Source organism: Choloepus didactylus, chromosome 4 (genome assembly GCF_015220235.1).
Source record: "Choloepus didactylus isolate mChoDid1 chromosome 4, mChoDid1.pri, whole genome shotgun sequence".
Classification (NCBI taxonomy): Eukaryota; Metazoa; Chordata; class Mammalia; order Pilosa; family Megalonychidae; genus Choloepus; species Choloepus didactylus.
Genome location: NC_051310.1, coordinates 131377411 through 131405393, shown reverse-complemented (window position 1 = coordinate 131405393; position 27983 = coordinate 131377411). Strand labels below are relative to the sequence as shown.

General features: G+C 35.3%; 1 protein-coding gene across 4 annotated transcripts; it reads left to right on the top strand.

Moving 5' to 3' along the window:
• The first annotated feature begins 623 nt into the window (after window positions 1-623).
• Window positions 624-19103, top strand: DTWD1 (DTW domain containing 1). Of its 4 annotated transcripts, none has more exons than XR_005216470.1 (6): window positions 624-724; window positions 5332-5650; window positions 9459-9602; window positions 11170-11428; window positions 12118-12275; window positions 16293-16320. XR_005216470.1 is itself a non-coding variant. In XM_037834030.1 (6 exons), the coding sequence occupies exons 2-5, from the start codon at window positions 5387-5389 to the stop codon at window positions 12249-12251; spliced, it is 759 nt and encodes a 252-aa protein (XP_037689958.1). In that variant the 5' UTR covers window positions 624-724; window positions 5332-5386; the 3' UTR covers window positions 12252-12275; window positions 16293-16429. The 4 variants fall into 4 exon arrangements, 3 of the variants coding, with proteins under 3 accessions (XP_037689958.1, XP_037689956.1, XP_037689957.1); XM_037834030.1 differs by having other exon boundaries at window positions 12160-12275; window positions 16293-16429; XM_037834028.1 differs by lacking the exon at window positions 12118-12275 and having other exon boundaries at window positions 16293-19103.
• The last annotated feature ends 8880 nt before the right edge of the window (window positions 19104-27983 follow it).

Here is a 27983-nt window from a genome sequence, read left to right as displayed (position 1 = left end):
TGTTTCCAAATCTCACAATTGTTAATATGAACTCCAGTTTGGGTTTTCTTTTGGTAAGGGCAGGGAGAATCTTTATATTATGCTTACTTTCAAACTGGAAAAAGGACACATAGTGCCGACTCTATCTGGGGGTGCAGATTTTACGCAAACCGAATCTTGAAAACACAAACGATTTCTCTAATAGCTTTCATTACTATACAGCGCAAGAAATACTTGTTTTGATGCAGCCACAAAAGAGTAATAGAACCAAGTTCTCACAACTAAATTAAATTATTTTGGGGGATGGTAAAACGGAAAAGTGTTCTGTGGAATCAGCATTTCTTCACAACTCACTGCAGCTACACCTGAGAATATTTTTCAAGAACCGCGTCCCAGATATGTGGGCTCAGCCAGTCTCGGGAGTACATTCGGCAGGGGTGTGGGGTCGCGCCCCGCCAATCCCCGCCGCTAGCCGCTCCAAAGCCTCAGGAGAAGAGCCATGCCAGCGGCGTCAGGCAGAGGCTGAAGCGGGACCTCCCTATTTCACCCCAGTGGGGAAGAGTCCAGCAAGTTACCTTCACCGCGCCCATCCCTAGTAACCGCCCTAGCAACGATCGGGCTCCTCCCTCGGGTGTCACCGGAAAAGCGCTCCGTCCGGTCCCTGTGAGATCGCGATTCCGCGCGCGCCGAGAGCTCCAGCGGAGCGGAAGACGCGCGGAGCTGTGAGGACAACGAGGCTGTGCAGGTCTGAGTCCACTTAGTTCTTTCGCGCCAGGCTCCGCGCCTCTCTGGGGACCAGTGGGCATGGACGGAGCTGTGCGGCCGCGAGAAGGGTCTGCTCTTGGAGGTCGTGTCGGTGCCACCTTTGAGCGTGCCTCGGTCCCAGAGCAGACACTTGTGTTCTGAAGATCTTGCAGGCCCTTGTGGTGGTGGTGGGGGCTTGCAGATTTTTCCTAAGAAAATTTTTGTTTTGTAACAACTGTTTTCGATGCTTTCCGCACCTAGGAAAGTCTTTCCTGGCAAACTCAGTCCTCTGAGAACCCCATTCTTTATTTTTTAAGTATTCTGAGTGGTTTGCGGGGGTTTGGTAATCATGGAAGGAGAAACATAGCACAGGTACAGAAATAGGTATGCCATGCTCTTTAAAATGTTAAGATTATGATTATATAATAGCAAGGGAGATTATATAATAGCAGGTGTCCTACACTTGGGGAGTGTAGGACAGTAATGAAGAATATTAACACTTTCGGGTGCCTGTCCAGGCAGTTGATGACAAAATCGCTACTTGATTTAAAACCGCAACATATAAGGGCTACTTCCTGTTAACCCTGGTATACCCAAAAAAACTGAGGCAAGACCGTCTGCCCACCGCATGGTCAATGGTGTAGGAGGGACTTGAGTCCTGTATGAAAAAGGGTGGTACCTTGGATTTTAAAAACTAAATGTTGGACCCTTACATATTATGTGATCAGATTCTTAAAAATACTCCAGAAAGAAATTTGGAGTGGATATTATATAGCACTGAATTGGTCTACACTACAGGATAGGAGAGTCTTACATAATGTTCCATTGGGAAGTGAATCACCCTAATTGCAGCTAGGAGCCTTTTCAATTATTCTGGCAAAAATTCTGCCAAGCTGTCTAAAGGTAGTTTGTCAGGTACTTCATTAGTGAGATGTATACTGGATTGCCTGTTTTCAGAACAGTTTTGATTTAGTTAACGAATATTTGTAGAACTCTTCCTATTGCACAAGCCACAAGGATAGGTGATATCAAGAAAGAATTCTGCTGTTGCATAGTTGACTGTTGTATAGGAGGAATAGCTTCACCAAAAGGTAACTCCAAATTAAAGTTCATTTATCATGTCAAACATGTGGAATCAACAATAAGTGTTCAAAGGAAAAGAGGTGGAAAGTATTGCTGAGTTGATTTCTCTACACATATTTGATGTTAACAGGTATGTTTTGAAGTTTTGGAATAATCATGTGTGTGATTAACAGTGTATACATGTTTGAGGCAGGCTGTTGGCTCTAGGTCAGGACAGATGCCCTAGTCATGTAGTTTCAGAGACCTTTGGAGGGAGCTGCCCATGTCTTGCAACCACTAGCCTCTTCTGTCTGGACACATAAACCAGGTGACAGTGTGTAGGTGAGGCTGGGGAGGGAGTCATAAATATTTCCCTGTCACCATCTCATGGCAATCTGTGTTTTTGATTTGGGTAGAGGAGGAACATCTATATAAGGCTTTGCTAATACCCATTTGGCTCTATGGACAGAAGGCCAGCGAAATATAGGAATGGTGGGGATTTTGAGGCATCTTATGAGTATGCTTTTAGGGGCCTAGAACAACTCCTGAAATTTGCCAGTACTTTTTCCGTTGACTGTCAAACAATCACATTGACTTTCATGGCAAACTTAGGAACTGTATTCCTCATCCCCACTATGCCTGAGCCCTTTGGTGGCACATGCTAACGCACTGAATAGCTATTGGAATACACAGGGAAATGGAACTAGGTTGAATTAGTCCAGTCCAGTTTCTTTTTTTAGGATGAGTCCTATGATCTGGACAAGTCAGAACTATTATAGCCTAAACATGTTTCTTTGTAAGAACCTCGGAACCCAAACTTAGAGGATTTAGGTAAAACTTAATTAGCTTACCAAGTGCAGGGATTAGACCACTATTGGTTTGTGACAGTTGACAGTTTTTTGGCCAACAGAGGTTCTGAAGTTCCCATTTCAGGAGACTAATGGGATCTCTCCCCAGACTTTTTTTTTTTTTTTTTTTTAAATGCAATTTTGTTGAGATAAACTCACACACCATATAATCCATCCAAAGTATACAATCAGTGGCTCACAGTATCATCATATAGTTGTGCATTCATCACCACAATCAATTTTAGAAGATTTTCATTACTCCAAAGTAAATTAAAAAAATAAAAATAAAAAAGAACACCCAAACCATCCCCTGCTCCTTATTCCTCCCATATACATATACATATATATATATATATTTTTTCATTATTTTATTAGTCATCTGCCCATACATTGGGTAAAGGGAGTGTCAGTCACTCGGTTTTCACTGTCACATGGTCACATGATAAAAGCCATATACTTATACAATTATGAAGAATCAAGTCTCCTGGATTACAGTTCAACAGATTCAGGTATTTCCTTCCAGCTATTCTAATACACTAGAAACTAAAAAGGAATATCTATATAATACATAAGAATAACCTCCAGAATGACCTCTCTATTTGAAATCTCTCAGCCACTAAAATTTTATTTCGTTTCGTTTCTTTTCCCCCTTTTGGTAAATTCAGCATTTTCAATCCCACAATGCCAGGGCCATGCTCATCCCTGGGATTCCTGTTCCTCGTTGTCAGAGAGACTTACACCCCTGCTCCCAGGCAGGGAGGAGGGTAGCGAGTTTATTTGCAGAGTTGGCTTAGAGAGAGAGGCCTCATTTGAATAACGAAAGAATTTTTCTGGGGGTGACTCTTAGGCATGCTCATAGGTAGGCTTAGCTTCTCCTTTGCAGGAATAAGTTTCATAAGGGCAAGCTCCAAGATTGAGGGCTTGACTTATTAAATTGAGATTCCCTAATAATTGCAGAACTATCCGGAATTCCCCAGGTGAGGAATTTTAATATTTCCACATTTTCCCCCAGTCCCTCAAAGGGATTGTGTAAGTACTTTTTCATATTTTCTGCTCAAAATACTCTGGGTTGCATCTTCCCAGACTCTTAAAGCTGGTCCTGTTCTTGTAATGAATTGTTTATCTTTGTCAAGTGTTCTTTGCCTGGAACTGTAGATGGGCTGTAGGAGATCTGGAAACCCCCTGAAATTGTGTGCAAAATACTGTGTCTGTATATACATTTTCTAGGGATAAAGTCCAAGATTCCAGTACAAGTCTTAAAAGGCTCTGAGACTTAAGAAAAAGCAGCATAATATCCTGCAGTCTCTTAGTAGTTGAGAGTGTATTTACAAAGACAGAAGCCATTTTCTAGGCAGGTGACTTGAATTAGAGGTTAGAAGTAGGTAATGTTTTCCATTTTTAAGACGAGAGGAAGGAATTGGACCATCCTTCTCAAATAATCAGTTTCTCTGAGCAACCCAAAATGTAAACCTGTGTCTAATCAGTACACACCAAAAGTGTTTACTGTATTTTGTTATTTCCCTTGGGTAAAATGGCAAGTACATTTTACTTTCCTTCAATGACCAACGTGCTTTTCTTTTCATCTTTTTATTTGGACCTAAAATTTACTGGGATTTGCATCTAAAAAAGCTCCTGATGAGTAATTAAATTAGTGTCACTAACTTCTTGTTAGCAAATAATGTTCTATTTTATGTTCCACTGGACTTTTTGTTCACTTTCTGTTTGTGAGACCACAGAAAATTTCCTTTTGCAGTCACAGCATTTTTCCTGTCAGTGTTTGTACACAAAGTGCTTCAAGCCCCATAGTTAAATACCACAATGCTGCAATGCTTTATAAAGAGAGAATTATTTTACTGCTGTGTAATGCCTATCAAATGAAAAGGGCCCAGTTGCTATACCTTGAAAGATATCTTGCTTACAGGGTATATGAATAACAAGTTTGGCAGCCATCAACCTTCCTTGAAGAAAATATTAAGTGGGAAAATTATTTTACTGTTTTGTCTCTAATAACTGGAGAATCTGAATCATGCATTTTTTAGAAAGTAGTATGAATTCTTAGGGTGGGTGGACATTAATGTTACTTTGTAAAAATTTAAAATTTATGATCAGACTTATTTTTTTGTGCAGGTATTTCACCTTCTGGGATATTTCACAAATTAGTTGCTAGTGAGTGTGTCATTGTTTTAAGTTTGAAAGGAATGTATCTTTTAGAATATGTCCAACAAAATTTTACTGTTTTCACTAGAACCTTGTATTTTCATTACAGTTCTGATTGAAATTTGATGCTGTGTAATATCAATTTAAAGAAAGAGCTTACAGGGTTGAATGCATTCCTGGCCAATACTAATATTAAACCATTACTTTCTTCATATAATGTTGCCATCTTTGGAACAAAAGGTGTCATCAGTACCTAATGTGAAGATGTATTTTGGAACCTAAACTTCATATTTGAAATAATTTTTTTTAAGTTACCACCTTTCTATTTTTATGGCCCAAAAGGGTAACTGTAATGTATGGTTTTTGAGTTTACTTTTTAATTTTGTTTTTTAAAGAATGCCAAGTTAATGGTTTAAAGTTTTTAATATTTGTTAAGTACTAAAAATAGCACAATTATGAATTAAATTAAGTAGTTTCCTTTGTAAGGAAATTTTCTTTGTTTCCTGTTTTTTATTTTGCCCCCTCTTATTTTTTTTTACAGTGCACTTATGATATACATTTTAGAAATAGATGTCAAACTTTGGTTTGAATAAAAAATGTCTCTCAACCTACCTATATTTCTCAAAGAAAGTGAAGAAAATAACTCAAAATATGTGGAGATAAAACAGTCACAAACTACTTCCATAACTTCAGAAGACCCCCTTCAAAATTTATGCTTAGCATCTCAAGAAGTTCTTCAAAAAGCTCAACAAACTGGGAGATCGAAATGTCTCAAATGTGGTGGCTCAAGGATGTTCTATTGCTATACATGTTATGTCCCAGTTGAAAATGTACCTATTGAACAGATTCCACATGTGAAGGTTGGTAAGAAATTTAATTCTTTGAAAGTAGAAAAACAGACTTTAAAAAGATGCCTCATATATGCCTGTCCTAATATAATTGACAAGCTTGATAATTTCATTTGGAAAATTAATTGTATTAATGGAAAATTTAATCCTACAGACTTTTAAACCTATTTGTTTTTCTTGTCTCTGGAAAAATAGACATTGCCAGAATACTTGGGTCTGAGGTGAATGGTATTGTTTTTAATGAAATTATTTTTTAAATTAACAATTATAATTTATTTACAACATAGAAAAAAAGTGTGGTTTAAACTTGAATACTACAAGAGACAAGTTTATAGACTACCTGAAAGAGCTTCAAAAACTACCTCAGGTTCTTGGACTGTTCCTGAGAAACCACTATCCTAATAGAACTGGGATTGATTTTGCCTAGGCTTTTGAGACTAGCTTCATGTTATAAGTGGAAATGGAGCAGATGTCAGGGACCAAAACTAAACTAAACTAAAATTGAGAAGAGAGAGACCTACACATTGAGCTGTGTTATAATCATAGTGTTTTTAAACCAGGTTTAAAAATTGATTACAATTGATTGCTTACCTGTATATTTTTTGGTGCTTAGTAAGACGACTTTTATGTAGGTAAAAGTCCATAGACGATCATGTCTACCTAATCAAAGAAGAATTATTGCATATATGTTAATATATCTAGTACTTTTCTGGACTTTAGGAGTAAATCAAACAATATATAAAATTTGACTGCTGCCTATAAAGACTTTAGAGAGCCTAAACTACACATGGTCTCATTACGACTTGCCATTTAGAAAATAAGTTGTAACTATGTTTAAAAATATTTAAATGGTGGTTTTGCAGTTCATTTAAATTTGAGGTAAGAAATGTACTTTCATACTCATATTTTGTTACTTGAATTTCAGTTTAGCTCATATGTCATCTTGGCAAGTCCGTGGTCTTCTCAGGAAGCTCACATCACAATTTCAGAACACCCAGCCCAGTGGAAAGTTCATTGGACAAAATAAGGAAGCATGGAATTTATTATAAGCCTCAGTTTTCTTAGAAAAACTGAGAGCTTGAGGATAATAGATGTATAAATATATTTTAAGTTTCCCATTATTTTACAGGAATGTTACATTTCAAAGTATAGGTTTTAAAGAATTATTCTACCTTCAGTTTATGTAATAGTCACATAAAGTAAGTATCCCATTACAATTTTATCTTAAAATGTGTTCAAAAATGATTACAGATCAGAATAATAAAAGTCAATAGTATATTGACATGGCTGATATTTTCGTAAATATTTAATAATAAAAGATTATTTTTCATATCAGTGGTCAAATATTCACTATTTAATAGAAATGACTCAAAACACCATGCCAAGTTTTTGATCAACTACTGGACTATGCAAAATTTTCCAAAGTAATTATGTTTTAATCATCCTACATAAAAATTAATGTTATTTTAATATATTTTAATAGTAATAAAAATGCTACAAAATTTTGTAATTTCTGCCTCATTTTTCCCATAAAAAATCATTCAACATCTGCCCTTGGGTAGCCTGCTTGGGAAGGGAGCATGACTTCGTAATGAGTAAGTCCCTCCCAAGCTTTAAATTTTAGCCTAGGGAATTAATTAATAAAAGTCTATATTTTAATGCAGAGTATGATTTTTTTTAAGGCTATGGGAGATGTGTAAACAGAGATAGACATAGCTCAAGGTTTTTTAAAATAGACTGGGTCCCAGGAATACTTCTTGAGCAAAAATTTTGCATAATTGTCTTATATGTGTAGACTTTAGCCCATACAGCTTTCTCTTTTTATCATGCAATTTTATACATAGACTGGGTATATGGTTTGTAAAATATATTGGTAACACTCAGATCTGTGTCCTTGATAGGAGTGATACTCTTCCAAGATAGCCAGCTTATCCAAAATGTTGGCGATCTGCTTTTGAAATTTTCAGCCCTTTGATCAGCCATAGAAGAAAATCACTTTTATTAGTAACAGAATATTTTGTCATGATCTGCTTTCTTTTTCTTCTTTCCTCTTTCCTACCTTCCCTGGGCTAAGATAATTCTGACCTGGTTCTGAGAGACCCTGGGGAGAGGGAATGTAGTGTCAACTGAGACTGAGCGTCATGAGGAAAGTCTGATGTAGAGTTCAGCCAGAAGTAGACTCATGTAAAATCATATGTGAACTGCCTACTTAAATGGTAAATTTCCTATAACTAGATGTTGGTTTGATGATTTGAAGCAAATGGCCCAAATTTAGAAATGATCATTAGGCCTAAACTTTGTCTCTTATTAGTGGGGAGGATGGGAGACATCGTGTTTGAAACCCTAATTTAAAACTATTTGGGGTAAATATTTGTGGGCTAAGGTCTTCTGGGGTGTATTGTTTTTACTGTCCTCTCCCCACATAATAGTACAGAAATAGATGAAATAGGTTACATGTAGTAGCATGCAACAGCTGCTCATTTTAAAAATAGTTCTAGAAATAATGATACGTTCAACAACATGGGTGAATCTCAAAATAACTATGCTGTGGAAAGATGCCAGACAAAAAGAGTACATACTGTATGATTCCATTTATATAAAATTCTAGGAAATAAACTAATCTGTAGTGACAGCAGATCAATAATGGTTGCCTGAGACTTGGGAGTGGTAGTTGATAGGGAGAGGAGAAAGAGGGAGGCATGAGAAAACTTTCGGGGGTGACAGATATGTTCTTTATCTTGATTGTGTAGATGGCTTCATGGGGTGTAACATGTTAAAATTTATTAGATAGTACACTTTAAATGTGTGTGGTTTATTGTATAAATTTTATCTCTTTAATAAAACTGTTTAAAAATAACCAAGAAAAATAGTTTGTACCCCAGGATAAATCCCTAGAATCCTGCCTGTTTAGGGTGGGTTGGAGATGTGTCATAACAAATAAGTCACTTGGAATCTGAAATGAAGAACCCATCTAAGGGAGGGTCTTTTTAATATGTAGTGGGGGAAATACAACTTGGCTCTCATTTTCATAATCATGGCTGAATGCAGGACTTGTACAGGCATAAAGACAGCTAAGCCATACAAGTCAAAATAAAATAATAGAAAAATCAAGCTCAAGGAATGCAACTCTTATCTTTGCAGAGGCAGGGCATAATCCACAACTAATAAGTAATGAAACTTTAAGAGAAAAATACTCAGGCAAGACGATCTCAAAAAGTTATTTTTGATGTAAAGATTGCACTTTGTAGACCTATTATTATGTTACTGTTTTTCCAATCGATAATTTTTATTTCATTTGTGCTGTTAAAGGCCTCTTCTGAGAATCGTAGTGTTCACAATAAAGAATAATACCTTTGACCTTAAAGGATGTAAGGAACAAAATTTTTAACTTGAATTTTAGATATGAAGCTTTTGCCCAAAATCCTTTAAAAATAGCATAAAATCAAAAACCAAGTTATGCTTTTGGCACGGATAAAGAAAAGTGAGGAATTGGACTCAATACTTGTATAATTTAAGTGAAAATAAATTGGAGCTTTTCTTTTAAGAGCAAGTTCTATGTTAAATGAGTTGAAAATAATTGTTCTATTACATGGTTAACAATATCGAGGAAGAAATGAGGGTTTGCTTTATGACTTCTCACCATTGTTAATATTCTGGTCTAGAAAAGTATGGCTTTCAAACTATAAGGTTATTTATAGGAAACTATTGTGAGCTTGCAATTTAAGCTTTAAGGACTATTTTTATTAACATGAAAATTTTACTAACATGAAAATTTTACATTTGTTCTGCTCATTTGTCTTTTTTTTTTTTTCAATTTTAGCTTCCATTGACAATTGACATCATTAAACATCCAAATGAAACAGATGGCAAAAGTACTGCTATACATGCAAAACTCTTAGCACCTGAATTTGTAAATATTTACACGTATCCTTGTATTCCAGAGTATGAAGAAAAAGACCATGAAGTAGGCAGCTTATTTTTTACAACTCTTCTTATTGAACCTAAAAATAAATTTTAAACTCCCTTGCCTTCCTGATCTTGCTTGAACATAATTTAATATTTTTTCTTAATGACCTAGTATTATCCTTATTTAGCATTAAACAATATACAGGTTACTTCAGTGATGTCTTCAAGGATTGACTGATCCTAGACTTTTGCTTTCTTGAGTCTGTCTTTCTGCTTTTTATAGTTTTTCTGCTTTATTTCTTCAGGTTTTTACTTTTTGCCAATATTATTTTGCCTGCTTTTACTTTCTTCCCTTTCCATTCTCTTGCTTGTACTACATCTAGATGGTTGAATCTGATGCAAACCGGGAAACCAGATTACAAGTCTTGTTGGAATATTTTCAAAAGAAAGAAAGACTGAGTTATAAAGGATTTCAGACATTCTTACTAAATTAAGAGTTTTAGTACATGGTCTTATTTCTCTTGGCTCCTGAAATGCCTTCCTTGTTCATTTCTACATTCTTAATTAGTTTTCACATAGTTGAAATTGTCACATCAGTGAGCTATTACTGGTCTTCTTGCTGAAAAGTGAAACACTTTTGTCAAAAAATTAGGCCTTGGGTAATTCTTTAAGAAGCATGTCTTTTAGGTCTCTTGGGGGTCATTTGTTGGTGTAATCTAGGAACAGATTTAAAAATTAGTTCATTCATTTGTTTCAGAAAGAACTCCGTAAGTTTTTCCTTTCCAGTATATTTTTTTGGTTGAATTTATACAGATTTGTGTTTGTAAATAATATTTGAGTATTTTGGGATCTAGGAATATAATTGTTTTCTTCTCGGATTAGCTAAGTACCATTCTCAGTAAAAGCATGCGTAAAGAAAGGTGGTGCCATATTTATTTAACTTTTCCTGGAATAAATAGATTTTAATTTCAGTTTTTCACTGTAATAAATAATACTTCAACAAATGTTCTCGGGCATTGTGAGTATCTGTGTGTGTGTGTATTTAGGATTATTTTATTAAGATAAATTCCCATAAGTGAAAGTATTGAGTCAAAGATTATGAACATTTAATAGTCTTCATTTAAATTGACAAATTTCTTTTGTGAAGAATTATACTGTTTAGTCCTGACATCAACTAATGGTTTTAAAGGCCCATTACGTCATAACCTCACCAATATTGACTATATCATTTGTTTTATCTTTGTTTACTGTATGTGTAAAAATAGTATGTAATCAGTGAGCTGTTTTCAGTAGTCCTTTCACAAAGTATAATGTACTTTGCCTTTTATTTTGTTTGATATTATATAGTTTAGCTTTTTACTTCCAGTTATGATTAATTTGGTCTCTACTAATCAATGAATAACTTATTTTGAAGTAATTTTTTTAGTTAGTAGATTATGATTATAAATTATTAGAGAACAACCAAAAATTTTAGCGTACATATTAAAGAAGCATACACAATAAAGCCCGATGTTTATTCTCGGATACTAAGCATATTTTTCCCTCTTAAAGTTTTAAGTCAATAGAATTTATTCATTTTAAAGATCACAAAAGCAGACTGCTAACCTTAAGTTTCTTTGCTTTAGGTTGCACTTGTTTTTCCTGGACCTAAGTCTGTCTCAATAAAAGACATTTCTTTTCATCTGCAAAAAAAGATTCAAGATAATGTTAGAGGTAAAAATGATGACCCTGACAAGCCATCTAGTAAACACAAGAAAACCGAAGGACGAGAGGGCTGTGATTTGAATGACAGCAAGTGGAAAGGCACAACACTGAAAAAAATTATATTTATAGATAGCACCTGGAACCAAACAAATAAAATACTCACTGATGAGCGACTTCAAGGTAAGAAATAGAAGTTGTTTTTTGGCTTATTTTCCCCTCCCCTCCAACTTTGATTTTGAAAAACTTCAAACCTACAGGTAAATGTAAAGGAGAATACTCATGTGCCCTTCCTCTAGATTCACCCATCATTAACATTTTGCCACATTTGTTTTATTTGTCTTTATTATATGTATATGTGATAGTACTTATTACATATATATATATATATAATGTATATTTTTTGGTTGAACTATTTGAAAGTATGTTGCAGGCTTTACAGCACTTCACTCTTAAATATTTAAGTATACCTCCTAAAAATAAGGACATTCTCCTGCATAATAATCACAATAACATTATCACTCCTAAGAAAATTAATAATATATCATCTAATATATAGTCCATATTTGAATTTCCCTAATTGTCCCCAAAATATCTTTCAGAACTTTTTTTCACCTGATACAGCATTTAAAGCCCTCACATTTGGCTATTATGTCTCTCTAGTCTTTTTAAATGTAGAACAGTCCACCTGTTTTTGTTTTTCATGACTTAGACTTTCTTAAATAGAACAGGTTAATTGTCAAAATGCTTCATCATGATTAGATTCAGTTTAAATATTTTTGACTAGGATAAATCCAAGGTTGTCCATGCCAATTCCAGTCTATACCTATTATTTTGGTATAATTGTTAATAGCATGCCTTTTCATTCTCAGAAATGAACCTGTTCTGATACGTTGTATGGTTACTCTATTCAGTTGGTGAAGCTGTGTACTTATTATTGCATCAAATCAGGAGGCATGTAATGTTTTGTTACATTATTGGCTTGATTACTTCATTAAAATGGTGACTGCCACTTTTCTCCACTATAAAGGTTTGTTTTCTTCTTTGTAATTTATTAAGTAATTTGTGATTACTTTGAGTCTGTGAACTGTTTCCCAGCAGCCTTTCACTGAGTGGTCTTAATATCCTTGCCTAAATACATTGAAGCTTGAAAAAGAGTGATTTGCTGATTTCGTTATTTCGTCTACATTTGTTGGCTAACATTCTTATATAAAGAAGATCTCTTCTTTATCCTCCTTGTTTTGTTCTCTCATCCTCCCCCATTCTCCTCCCCCCACTCTGTTATCACTATGGTCTCATGGATGTTTTTAAAATTCGATATGTTATAATCTGTCACTGTTGGTTTTCTTTTTGATGCTCAGATTAACTTGCATTGATTTTGGGAAGTAATATTTTTCTGGAAATTTTTCTATTTTGGCTAAATTTCAAGTTTAATGACATACATATCTTCATGGTATTCTCATTATTTTTCAAGTATCTGATGAATGTATAGTTATGTCCCCCTTTCTGGTATAATTATTTGTACCTCTTTTTTCTTGATTAACCTTCCCAACAGTTGTCAAAATTAGCTTTTTAAAAGTACCAGTTTTTTGTTTTGTTGATCATTTCCATTTTTTGCTACATTTTGTATTTTAACTTTTGTTCTTTATTATTTCTTTCTATTTATTTGGGGCTACTCTATTCTCTTATCTCTTGAATTTGATATTTAGTTAAATTCTATCCTTTTTCCTGTTATTAACATTTTAACACTATAAATTTCCCCGAGTACAGCTTTATGTGCATCCCATACTTTTTTTCCATAGTATTTTCTTTATTATTCTCTATTGTTTTATAACATTTATTATGATTTTAATAAACAGGTCATCTGGGAACATTTTTAATATTTCAAAGCATATGAAGATTTTGGTAAAAATTGATTTCTAAATTTAATGCTTTGTGATCAGGGAATATGGGTAGTATGAAAATGGTAGGAGAAGAAACTGGAAAAATTCAATTTATGAATGCTCTTGTATAACATGCCTGGGAATTTGATCTGTTTCTCATGGATACTGTGGCATCATTAAAGAATTTTAAGCTTATAAGTGACATGATTAGATCTGTATTTTAAATCTGATGGCAATAGTAGGGCTTGGACCTGACTTCTAGCTCCAACTCAGTCAATAAATAGGCAAAGGTTGGTTTTTGTTGTTTGGTTGTTGTTAAATTGTATTGCATTTAAAAATAAAGTATGATACATATGAAAGAACATATATAACCCTGTTAAGTTATAGAGCATAATGATATAATGAATAGTTAAGAATTCAAGGACTAGACTATTATCAATAACTTCTATCTATGTTCTCCTTCCTTAGGCAATCCTCTCTTACTCCTCTTACTGAGTTAACCATTCTCCTAAATTATGTGTTTATTCTTCTTTTACTTTTTAAGGTTATAGTTGTATTATGTATGTATGTTTTCATAAACTGTATGTTTAGTTTTGCTTGAATTTGAGCTGTATGTAGTTTCCCTGGGACTTGTGTTATAAACTCACCTTTTTGTTTCTAAGATTTATCCATATTGTCATATGATTGTAGCTATAGTTCATTTTCTCTGCTGCATATTATCCTACAGAGAATATACTATATACTATATTAGTGTGAATATACTGTAGTTTATCCAGTCTTCTGTTGCTGAAACACTTGCATTAGTTCTAATATTTTTCTGTTAGAAATAATGCCATGATAAACATTCTTATGTTTATGCAAGCTTCCTCTAGAAAATAGACCTAAGAGTAGAATTCTGGGTATGAGAATGCTCAGCTTATAAGGTAATGCCAAATTGTTTTCCAAAGTGGGTATATTTATACTCTTACTCATGTGTGTTGCTTCATAACCTCTCCTACCATGATATTATCAAAATTTTTATTTTAGCCAATATACTGGGTATAAAATTGTATCTCCTTGTGGGCTTAATTTGTATTTCGCTAATTGCTAATTAGATTAAGCATCATTTCATTTGTTTATCTGGCCATTCACATCCTATTCTATGAAATACTTATGCCCATTTTTCTGATGGTTTATCTTTTTTTATTGAATTGTAAAAATTCTTGTATGTTTTGGAATGTAGATACTACTTTCTGGCAGTTTTTTGCTCATATTTTCAGTGCTTTTGTGGTGTCTTTCGAGGAACATAAGTTCTTTTTTTTTAATATATATTTTTTAAATTATAGAAATTGTAGGTTTACAGAAAGATCATGCAAAACATACAGTTTCCATATACCCTCTATTATTAACACTTTGTATTAGTGTGATACTTTTGTTACAGTTGATGAAAGGATATTATAATTGTAGTATTAACTACTGTCAATGCTTTGCATCAGGATTCACTATTTGTGTTACACAGTCAGAAGGGCTTTTTTTTTTTAAATTTTAGTAATACATATACAACCGAAAATTTCCCCTTTCAAGCACATTCAAACATACAATTCTGTGGTGTCTCACATTCAAAAGTATGTGCTACCATCACCACCCTCCATTGCCAAAACCACTCTATCATCCTAAACAGAAGTTCTACACCATTAAGCTATAACTACCTCCCCATTCCCTACCCACACCCCAGCCCCAGGTAACCTGTATTCTTGTTTCTGACACTATGAATTTGCTTTTTCTAATTACTTCATATCATTGATATCATACAATATTTGTCCTTTTGTCTTGCTTATTTCACTCAACATGATGTCTTCAGGATTCATCCATGTTGTTACATATATCAGGACTTCATTCCTTTTTATGGCTAAATAATATTCGATTATATATATATATCACATTTATATATATATATATATCACATTTTGTTTATCCATTCATTTGCTAATGGACACTTGTTTGCTTCCATCTTTTGGCAATCATGAATAGTAGCACTATGGACATCCATGTGTAAAAATCTGCTCAAGTTATTGCTTGTAGTTCTTTTGGATATATACCCGGAAGTGGGATTGCCAAGTCATATAGTAATTTATACTTAACTTTCAGAGTTAAAACTGTTTTCCACGGCAGCTCACCATTTTACATAGGCATAATCTCTTTAAATACCTTCTCTCCTGTTCTCCCTATTCTCTCCTTGTGGGACTCCTATTAGATAGTCTGTCCTCCATATGTCTTAATATTTTACTATTTTTTATATTATTTATTTCTTATCCTGTCTGCTGCATTTCTGAGGTGGATCAATAGATTTTAGTAACATTTTCAGGAAAAGTTGGGGCATGATAGTAAATAATCATTAATGACTCGTAGGTTCTCAATTTGGGTCTGTGGCCCACCTTTGATGCTATCTTGTCATTTTTATTCCCCACTTTAAAAAATAAAATGTGCTAAAAATAAATAAATAAAGTTGGCAATATAAACAATGTGAGTCTGAGTACTGTTCTGAGGTGCTGAAAGCATTCTGGGTTTGTATGCTGACATCTGAATTATGAAAGATGAGAACACTGTTCTGTGGTTTCATAAATCATTTCCTCTTTAAGTGTACAAGAGCAAAACATTCTTGCTGAGTGCATCATTGAGGCTCTGCAACATAGATGTGACAGAGGTTAAAGAAACAGCCCTAGGTACTTTGTTCATGAATAAATAGCCTAAAACTGATAATCTAGAAGTAAACATTTAATAGCATTAAGGTCTATTAACTTGCCTGTCTCTCTCAGTGAGTTTCAGAATGATATTTTAAAAGTTTAAAATATGAAAACTGGGAATTCAGTTCTGTCACAGATTAAAAACAACACTGGTAAAAGATAGAATGAGGTGATTATCCTAAATGTTAACTAATTTTAACCCCTTGCCACAAGGTTCAAGACTTAGAGTTAACTGTCATGTGTAACATTTCATTCTGTCTTATATTGCTTCTGTATATACCTTAATGTATTTAAGAAAATATCCTGTTTGAAATTAGGATTGAAGGAACATATCTGTGCTCTTTAAAAATCCTTAAAATAATTAAGGGAAATCATTATCATTTTTTCATACCCTGTGGTTAAGAAGAAATATTCATACCTTTCTTCTTTTTTTTTTGGCAGGGTTGTTACAAGTTGAGTTGAAAACCAGAAAAACTTGTTTTTGGCGCCATCAAAAAGGAAAACCAGATACCTTCCTTTCCACAATTGAAGCCATTTACTACTTTTTGGTAGACTACCATACTGATATACTAAAAGAGAAATATAAAGGACAATATGACAATCTTTTATTTTTCTATTCTTTTATGTACCAGTTGATAAAGAATGCCAAATGTTTTGGAAACAAGGAAATGAAAAAATGTATCCATTAATTTTTAACAAGACGTTTGTGTCATTTTATTTTGCCAAAATTAATAAGCTTATAATTGTGCTTTATTTATACTTAGGAAATAAAAATATATATCTGCAAGACCACTTGAAAAGAATACTTGAGGTTAGTGGCAAATGTAGGCAGAACTAGAATTATAGCTCCAGTGTCTAGGGTTATTTCCATAAGTACACACTGCTTGTGATGGACATTTGTTACTTCTTACATCTGCCTGGCATCTTTTTCGGTGGGAATTGCTAGCAATCATATGGTCCTGCCATGGGCATGGGGTGAGTATATGAGCCAGTTGAGCAAGCTAAGAGCTCCAAACCCCCAAACACACAGTAATAGATCCAAGGATGAGCATGTATCCCAAAACCAGGGTCCTTTTTGAGAATTGTTATGGGTGCTGTAGAAGATAGGGTTCTATTTTTTAAAAGGCAGTATGATGTAGTGGTTAAAAGCACAGACTCGGGAGCAAGACTACCTGGATCCTAAATTCCAGCTTTTCCTTTTCCACTTACCAACTATATGACAGTTTCCCTATCTATAAAGAGTAGGTAATATAGTAGTTACTTTATAGGATTATTATGAGGATCAATGAGTTAGTGTATCTAAGGGGCTTTCAGCAGCAGCTGAGAGCTGCTATTGTAGTCATCTGTGCTACCAGGTGGCAAGAGCTTGACTTAGAAAGCCAGCAAAGAAAAACAGAGTGGAGTAACAGAAAAAGAGACTGAGTCCTGAGAACATTGTTTAATTTAATCACCCACTTCTAGTTGCACATATATGGACCTCGACTGTTTTGGATGGCTTCTGTTTGCCCCTCTGGATCTACCCACCACTTGTTTTCATTCTTCCCTCTGCTTTATGAGGAAGGCTTCCTTACCTCTGGCTTTGGGTTGAGTTCTATAAATGAGAAGCACCAGCAGGAGACCAGAGGATGAGAGGAAAATGAATTTGTGGTATTTATTTCCTGGTTCCTTTCCTGTCAGGTCATCATGGGTTGACTGGGTCTCTCTAATGTCAGGCATCTCAATCTAAGCAGTTACCAGTTACCCACCTCTGGCTCAGGTCTCTGCTCCCTCCCTTTTCTGTCTCACTTAGGTGTGATAATGGCTCCTACCTGTTCCTAGCCCCAGGGTACCTCATAACCCCCTTGTTGGTTTCCCTAAACTCTTCCCATACCTTTGTAAATAGTCATTTTTTATTACACTCTCAAGTTTTCCAGTTTGAAGTTGCCCTCTATTTGTTTCTGGGACTCTGACTGATAAAGCATTTGGATGCTAGACATTATAGTACATTTCCCAAAATATATTCAGCGGACCACATAACATTGTTTGTGGAAAAAGAAAAAAGAGTTCTTGGAAAAATTCGTTTGCTACACATTAAATTTCCCTCTTGGTGATTCAAAAGATCTATTAGCATATTAAAGACTGAAAAGTCCTGAAACAAACATTTTGAAGTTTATTTAAGCTACTATGTCTTAAATTTATTTGAATGTGTAACACTTATTGATATCCTGTGGAAACAGTGTTTCACAGCACACATTTTGGAATATTGTAATTTAGAGCAATCTTTGATATACAGTTGTGCCAACTGAAGCCTCAAGAGGTTAAGTAACTTGCCCATAAGTCACACAAGTGTAAGTGGCAGAAGCTGGTCTAAAATCTGGGACTTCTGATTTAGTTCAGTGAGGTCACCATTACACTATGCTATTCATAAAAAGGAGTGTGGATTATATAAGTTATAAACATTATTAATGCCATATTCTTAACCAAATGAAATGACTTGCCTATTTAGCAGTCATTTTATAAGAATGGAATTAAAATGGGTTTATTCATGTTTAGAACTTGGCCCTGGGAAGTCCTGAATTGATTTAAACTGGGCCAAAGTTGGATTTCTCTTGGCTAAATATGGACTTCCCTGAGCCAAAATCTATTGCCATTTAACTGGCTGTACAAACCAACTAAATATAATAGTTAAAAAAGAAAAAAACAATTGTATCATTTGCTCCCATCTCACAGCTGGCATAAAAGAGATGGCCCACATAGTTTATAAGAGCAAAGCTAACAACTAACACCAGATAAAATCTCAAGCTCTTCCCAAAAAAAGATAATACTTGTCAGAACAATGAATTGACTATGCTTGTCTAGTTTTTCTTTGGTATATAGACTGCAAAAATGGCCTTAATTCTTTACCCCTCCCTCTATTTATCCTTTTTCATGTTCTTTTGAAGTACCCTCTCACTAATTCTGGACTATGTGCATTTCCAAAGGTCTAGTGTACTTTCATTTACTCTTGTTGCCATAACAACATGTATGTCTGTCCTGGCCTGCTGTAGGATGAGATGTGCATGGAGCAGAGTCATGTTGCCTTGTCACCCTAGTCAAATCTGTGATCTAGATTGGCTGATAGCCAGCCAACCTCCAGATAAGTGAATGATCCCAGCTAAGATCTGCAGAGCCACCTCGTTAACCACTACCTAATTCTAGATGTGTGAGCAATGGATGCTTATTTTTGTTATGCCACTGAAACTTCATAGCTGTTCATTTTAAAGCATTGTGCCAATGGAGAACTCATCTTTTTTTTTTTTTTTTCATTTTTATTGAGGTTGTTCAGATACCATACAATTATCCAAAGATCCAAAGTGTACAATCACTTGCCCCTGGGTACCCTCATACAGCTGTGCATCCATCACACTTAATTTTTGTTCAATTTTTAGAAACTTTTGATTACTCCAGACAAGAAATAAAGTGAAAGATGAAAAAAAAAAAAAAAAGAAAAGAAAAGGAAACTCTAATCCTCCCCTATCCCTAACCACCCCCCCTCAATTGTTGACTCGTAGTATTGATATAGTACATTTGTTACTGTTAATGAAAAAATGTTGAAATACTACTAACTGTAGTATATAGTTTGTAATAGGTATATAGTTCTTCCCTATATGCCCCTCTATTATTAACTTCTAATTGTATTGTCATACATTTGTTCTGGTTCATGGAAGTGATTTCTAGTATTTGTACAGTTGATCATGGACATTGCCCACCATAGGATTCAGTTTTATACATTCCCATCTTTTGACCTCCAACTTTCCTTCTGGTGACATATATGACTCTGAGCTTCCCCTTTCCGCCTCATTCACACACCATTTGGCGCTGTTAGTTATTCTCACATCTTGCTACCAACACCCCTGTTCATTTCCAAACATTTACGTTCATCCTAATTGAACATTCTGCTCATACTAAGCAACCACTCCCCATTCTTAAGCCTCGTCCTATATCTTGGTACCTTATATTTCATGTCTATGAGTTTACATATTATAATTAGTTCCTATCAGTGAGACCCTGCAATAATTGTCCTAATGTGTCTGGCTTATTTCACTCAGTATATTGCCCTCGAGGTTTTGTCATCAACCCATTTTTTTTTTAATATGGTTTTGTTCACTCACCATACATTCCATCCCAAGTAAATAATCGATGGTTTTCTGCATGGTCATACATTTATGTGTTCACCACCTTCACCATTATCTATATAAGAGCATCTACATGGAGAACTCATCTTTGGATATATTATCAGACACTCCTTCCTCAAGCACTTTCTCAGATTCTCAGCCTCACTGTTTCCTGAGGCCATTGGCCCCTTGCTTTGCCTTAGCTACCAACCTACGTAGTGACAGGCTACTTGTAGACTTGCATGATTTTCCTGCCTGAGGCCAACAGTCCACTCACATAGAATCCCTGGCCCATGCCACCACTTCTGGTCTCTAGGGAGCACCATGCCACAGGGCTTCTCTGATGAGTGTCTGAAGGGCTATGTGATGCAAATGGAAGAGCAGGAAACTACCTGTCTGGCAAGCATCAATAGACTAGAAGCTGTCAGATAGATTCCTCTCCCTTCTTCTGATGGGCCATTTAGAGGCACCGTTTTTCACTCAGCGGTCCAGAGCTGTATCATTTCGCTAAATGTACTTGCCAAGCAATTAGCAGGTCTCTTCATGGCTTTTCATGAAATAGCAGTAAGCACAATGCAGTAATTTCTCAATTTCAATGAATTTGCTTCTCATCCTCGCTAGCCTCACTTCCCTTCTTCCTCATTCTTAGTGTCCTGGATTGCATATTATAAAAAAGTAGTAGGATTTAGTCTTTGCCTCAGACTCTTTTCTAGGGAAGCCAGAGTTTTAGTTTGGATTTGGTCAGGAAAGCAGACTCACAACAAGTATTATATTAAGAAGGAAGTTTAATTTAGGAAATAGGGCTCACACAAATGTGTGAGATTCTGGGATAGTAAAGGTCTGGTGGTTACAATGAAGAGGATCAGAGAAATTGTCACTGACTAGTTAAGGCAGAAATGCTCAAAGTAGCTATCACTTTGTAGACATGAGTATATTGAGCTTCTCATTCCCTTAATCTAAGAACCCTTTGTTCCAGCTGAAAGGCACCCTCCAGAGGTCTTAAAAAGAGTGTATTGAAGCATTGTGGACTACCAATTTAGAAGGCCGAGCCCTTGATCTTGGGGCTTGCCCTTAGGAAGCTTGTTATGGCAAAAGAGAGGCTAAGCCTACTTAAAATTGTGCCTGAGTCACCTTCAGAGAACCTCTTTTGTTGCTGAGATGTGGCCTCTATCTCTAAGCTAACTCGGCAGGCAAACTCACTACCCTCCCCTCTACATGGGTCATGAGTCCCAGGGGTGTAAATCTCCCTGGCAACGTGGGACATGACTCCTGGGGAAGAGCCTGGACCCAGCATTGTGGGATTGAGACTGTCTTCTTGATCAAAAGGGGGAAGAGAAATGAAACAAAATAAAGTTTCAGTGGCTGAGAGATTCAAATAGAGTCTAGAGGTCATTCTATAGGTTATTCTTATGCATTATATAGATATCCCTTTTCGGTCTTTAGTGTATTAGAATAGCTAGAAGGAAACACCTGAAACTATTGAACCGCAACCCTGTAGCCTTGATTCTTGAATACAACTGGATAACTATATAGCTTACAGGGTGTGACTGTGTGACTGTGAAAACTGTAGCTTCCACTCCCTTTATCTAGTGCATGGACAGATGAGTAGAAAAATGGAAACAAAAATTAAATGAATAATAGGGAGGATGGGATGTTTTGGGTGTTCATTTTTACTTTTTTTATTCTTTTTTTGGGGGGGATAATGAAAATATTCAAAAATTGATTGTGGCGATGAATGCACAACTATATGATGTTACTGTAAACAAATTGTACACTTTGGATAATTGTATGATATGTGAATTAAATTCAATAAAATTGAATTTAAAAAAAAAAAGTGCACTGGCTATACCCTTTATTTGATCTTTTCCTTAAGGTCATGTTAATGGCAGCATCCTGGATTTGGTTTTTGTCCTAAGGCAGTGTGTAGTAATCACACTTTTGATTTGGTGGGAAGCAGTTTTATTTTCCACCCCTACACAGCCTATGTATTCCCTTTCAATTCCATTTGCCTACCCATTTCCTTAGTTTTGAACTTTTTAATTTAGTTTTTTTAAATTTTTTTATTGAGATATATTCACATACCATACAATCATCCAAAGTGTACAATCGATTGTTCACAGTACTATCAGATAGTTGTGCATTCATCACACCAAACTATTTTTTGAACATTTTCCTTGTACCAGAAAAAGTGAAAAAAAAAATAAAAAATATAAGTAAAAAGAACACCCAAATCATTCCCACCCTATTTTTCATTTAGTTTTTTGTCCCTATTTTTCTACTCATCCATCCATAATACACTGGATAAAAGGACTGCGATCCACGAGGCTTTCACAATCACACTGTCACCCCTTGTAAGCTGTATTGCTATACAACTGTCTTCAAGAGTCAAGGCTACTGGGTTGTAGTTTGATATGAACTTGTTTTTAACAGTACCATCTCAATTGCAGTTAGCAGCCAACTCTTGTTTTCAAAATTCTGTCTTAAAATCTCTTCACTCAATACTGTGAGTGCATTAGCTACATTTTCCCACTTGACTGTTACTGAGGGAGTAATTTTACAAAGTTTTTACCTCCAAATACTGACAATTAGAAGACCCCAATGAAGAGTTTAGCTAAACACTTGATGTGCCTACTACATTGAAGCCCACCAGCCAAAAATTAACCCATTCGTAACAGCCAGGTATCAATCGACACTTCATGACAACCTCTAAATAAAAAAAAGGGATGTAATTAACAAAGTGACAAAAAAAATCCAAGGGAAACAGAGAATCAGAGAAAAAAAGAAAAGAAAAAAGAGACTGAATATCCTTGGAAAAAGACAAGATACATTGTATCCACAAAACAAGAATGGGCTAGTATGAAAAAGAAGAAGCAATAATCACAAAAGAAATCCTGGAAATTAAAAATGTGATTGCTGAAATAAAAATTCAACAGAAGAATCGGCAGGTAACAGTAACCGACAGGAGATGAGGCTCCTGGAAGGCTGCCTGGATCTGATAAGTGATGTTTCGAGCAATTCTGAGCCTAGCAATAGGAGTAGCTCCAGTGACAGCAGCAAACTTCAGCACAGCCAGCTGGCCAGTATTCCTGGAGGATTTGACATCAACTGGGGTTTCAGTGGCAACAATGGCACTGACTACCAGCAGAAGCTTCTCCCAGATCCTCTTCAGACTGATGAGGTAGATGTCATCACTTTTCCTTTTGTAAATCTACTGTTCCATCAGGAAGTCAAAGTTAGTGCCACCTAAGTGGATTCCTGCTGCAAGGAATTTGAGAACATCCTCCTCCTTTATCTGTGGGACATCAAGTTTCCTGACATAGTGAAAGTTTCCCTTTAAGTTATGAAGGAACCCAAGACAACACCATTCGGACCCCTCTCTGTGTAGTGTGGAAAGGCTCCTATTTGATTTTAGCTCTGAGACCATGTTTTATTATTGGTACTTTGTGCTTTTTTCTTTTCCCTAAGATCATTTATGATGTTGACAATCTTTTGCTGACTGGTGAAACAGTAGAGAATACTTAAGAGATGATTTTACATGTGCTATCAGTTTATGGGAGGATAAGACATCTACAGATTCTACCTTCCTCTCTAGACCCATCATAATAATCTTAAAAAATTAATAGTACATTTTTAAATTTGTAAATAGATTTAAGATAGAGGTAATATCTATTTCATTTTTCCTTGGACAAACAGCTATTAATTGCTAAAGCAGGAAGGAGCATGAATAACTGTTCTGGTTATACTTCCTACGTGATGGTTAATTTATTAGTTTAGGAAGACGTTATGTTTAGTTGTCTTATATGAATGTATTGATTCTACCTGGTTCTCTGCCAGGAATTAAGTAAAAGTTCAAAAACTAATGAAAGAATATTTACCTTATTTACTTTTGTGCATTAATAATTTAATGTTTACAATCTATTATCAGGGGTAATGATTTAACAAATGTATATACTTGTTAATGCTCAAATAGAACCTAAATTACTGAGTCAAATTTCCTAATTATTGATGAATATTCTTTCTTTTTTAATTGATCAGGTGTGTTGGAATTTTATAACCACCCTGAGTCTGAGAAATGAATAGTTTCATTGCTTTCAGGGTTTTTAAAGACTAAAATGGTTTGTAAGACAAAAAAGAAAAACAATTCTAGTTTTCCTCTCATTCTCAGAGAAAATTACCTAACCTTTTTTTTTCACTTATTATAGAGGACATTTTTCCACAGTGATGAACACTTTCTCTCTCTCTCTCTTTCTCTCTCTCTTACTATCAAATGTTTGTTATTGTAACCTTTTTCCCCTGCTAGTTTCTCAAGTGAATATTTCACAGATGTTTTAGGACACTCAATTAGAAAAACCTTTAATACTTTGTACATGCAATAAGTTCCCATTTTAAGTCGCCACATCCTGAAAGAAAGAAAGGATGAAACCAAAGAAGGAAGGCATTAATGAAGGGAGAGAGAGGGAGGGAGGGAAGAAGGCAGGAAAGAAGGAAATAACACTGACTGAACAAAAAGGCTTAATTTTTTATAAGAATCTTAGGGAACAATTTCTTTTTTTTTCTGCCTTCTTGAAAACAATATTAAAAAATAGTTCAGCTGGATACCAAATAACTTCTGTAACATGCAACCAGATAGTTAACTGATGCTTTTTCATTATCTAGTCAATCAATCTGTTGTAATTACAGCCTTTACTATATAGGAGAAAAGCTAAAGATCTGACAATTGCTTTTATTTTCCAAGTTTGCCAACATTAGGTTTTTAAATGTAATGTTTACATTAAAAGTAATTACATATCACTTATTGAAGTGGGTTTACCAATTGCTGCAAATCACCTTTTATATCCAGGTTAGTAATAATAACAAATATTTGGTGTTTCAAATTTAATTCCCTAAAAACCATGGAATAGCAGGTACATCATTATATATATGAGGTTTTAATTATGAATTGATGAACAATGAACCATAATTAAATGATAACCCATCTGAGCCTTTAAGGGGCAGGTGACTTTGGATAAAGAATGGCTGCTTTTTCTAACTACATACATTAAGATCTCTTTTTCTAGATCTTGATCCATGGGATTATTGGTCTCTAAAATGAGCTTTAAACACTACAATATTCTTATATACAGATAGCTTCTCCTCTATGTACCCAGAGACCTTTATTCTTCCAAAGCAAGCACCTAAACTGTTGAATGCATCAAGTTTTTTCTCCCCTCTTTGGCCATTTTCCATTGTGGAAGCAGTTACCATTCATCACTATTATTGCTTTCTAATTTTTAAAGAAGTATATATATTTATGTTTCTCATAAATAGAAGAAATAAATGTCCTCTTCAATATTAGTTTTACTTCACAGTGATAATCTTTGACCTTCTGTCATTTTATGATACTGAACAACTTCTATTTAAATACACACATACAACCATACCAAAAATATTATGGAAAGAATTGAAATTCTATGTTTACAAGTAATAATAGCCTTTATTGTATTCAGGATCTCTTTTCTATTCCACCCACCAACTGGCATACCATTTTCAATTTTTGAATTATTCTAAACTTCCTACTTAATCTGATTATTCATATGATACAGAACATATATTTCTGTTGGAGTGTGTGGAACGCAGTCCCAGGACTCTGTACATTGGAAGTTTTAAAACAAATACTTTTGCCAGAATTGTCCACGGAGTTGAAAGAAGGTAGCCTTAACTACCCATATATCTCAGATTCAAACAATCAATTGCTGGCTTCTTACCATCACATGATTCTAGCCACAATATATGCCTATTGTTATCAGGATAATCTAACATGTTGAATTCATTTACTGTTTATAATTTTTAACACATTCATTATGAAACTATACTTAGAATAATCTATAACCTACAATTTTAACCAAGATTCAGTAATTTATCTCAAATGACTAATAAAATTATTTTAATATAGACTGCAATCTTGTTCTTTTGATGGACTTAAAACTTGAGCCTTGAAATCCACTGTCCTATCATTTGAACCAAACATTTCTTTTGAGTATGGACAGAAGTGCACAACCCTATTTACAAGGGATCAACCTTGAAATTACTCAGTTGGTTTTACTAAGGGGAAGTCTTCCCAGATTGAGATTAACAGACTACAATTTTAAGAAACCAAAGCTTTTAGCTTTATGTAATATATGTGTCCATTTTTTATTCTTAGGAGAAAATGTTGTTCTGTGATGTATAAGTCATTGAATCAATTATGGTGGTTGGGAATAAAAGTGACAGAAACCCAACTCAGAATAGATTAAACAATAAGAACATTTCATTACTCACATAAAAAGTCTTGAGTTAAGTGTCTCAGTAACATCACCAAGAACCCAGATTATTCCCACCTTTCCATTTGGCATTCTCAGGGATTGGCTTGTTCCTTATGCTAGCCCACCTCATGGTTGTACTATGGCTGCCACAGTTCTGAGCATCACATGCAGGCATAACAATATGCAGCAGCCAAAGAGCAGCAGCACATTTTGAGGGAGGAAACCATTCCCAAAAGAACCCCCTGGTAAATTTTTCCTTACTCACATTGATCACATCTGAATTACGTACCCCAAACTAATCATTGACAAGGGATTAGCCCAATCAGGATTTACCTTTAAATTTTGTTGCCTTCCTAGAAAGTATGCATGCCTGAATGAAATTGCATTTTTTAAACAAAAAGGAAAATGATTGTTGGGTAAACTAGTTATTTTCATACTACAGGTCACAACTGATTAGAGGATCATGAAAACAATTTAGTGGGCTGTAACATACATTTAAACTATTAAATAGAATGGAATAAAATAATATAGAAACTATATGCTCATTATACATAGTATGGGCAAATATGTTTGTGAAACTTATATTTGAGTTACCTGTGTGTATATTCAGTCATGGCATAAAATATATTTCTTAGTATAGATTAAAGAGTTTGAAAGTCGCTTGAGTAGACAACCAGCTATGTCTGCTATAGACAGTTCCCCACTGGTCCTTTGAAAAGTAGGTTAGGGAATACCTGCATCCAATCATCCTCCCTCACAAAGCATAATGAGACGTCCAGGAAGATGGCAGAGTAGGTGAGGCAAAGCGGGCTTCCTCTCCATGAAAGAAACTAGATAGGGCTAGAGGATGCCCGGGACTGTGTTTTCAGGGTGTGACTGGCCAAAGAGAGACCCCCACAGTATATGGTGGGGACATGGACAAAAACGCAGAAAGACTACACCTAAAGGGTGAGCTTGTTCCACTGGGACTGCCTCCCAGGGCTGGCAGTGGAGAGATGGCCACCAGGCAAAGGAGTGAGCAGTGGTTCTCCATTCCCATGCACCCACCTTGGCAGCTAGCTGGGGAGGTGATCCTCCACAGTCAGACAGTGGGGAGCTCCTATTTGGGAACCCAGGAGGCAACATTTACTCTACCCCCATGGAAGTCCAGGCTGTGCACCAGCAAGAAGTGGGGTTTGGAGAGGGTGCCATACAGAAGCACCAGGAGCCCCTCCCACACCCCAGAGGATCACAGGAACATGGCAGAAAAGGAGTGGGGCATGTTAGAGCTAGAAGGTGCCTTTGAGCGGACTCCCTGCTGAACTGCCCAGGGCGTACTTAAAGAAGTACACACAAATCTCCAAAACAACTTCAGCGAGATGACTAAAGACATAAAGGACATCAGGAAGACTCTAGAAGAGTGTAAGGAAGAATTTGAAAGAGTTAATTAAAAAATAGCAGATCTTAATGGAAATAAAATATACTGTTGATCAAATTAAAAATATGCAAGACACATAACAGCAGATTTGAAGAAGCAGAAGAAAGAATAGGTGAATTAGAAGACAGGTCAATTGAATGCATATGCACAAAAGAACAAATGGTGAAAAAAATTAAGGAAACTTGAAACAGATCTCAGAGAAATGAAGGATAACATGAAGTGAACAAATATAAGAATCATTGATGTCCTAGAAGGAGAAGAGAAGAGTAAAGGGCTAGGAAGAGGGTTTCAAGACATAGTT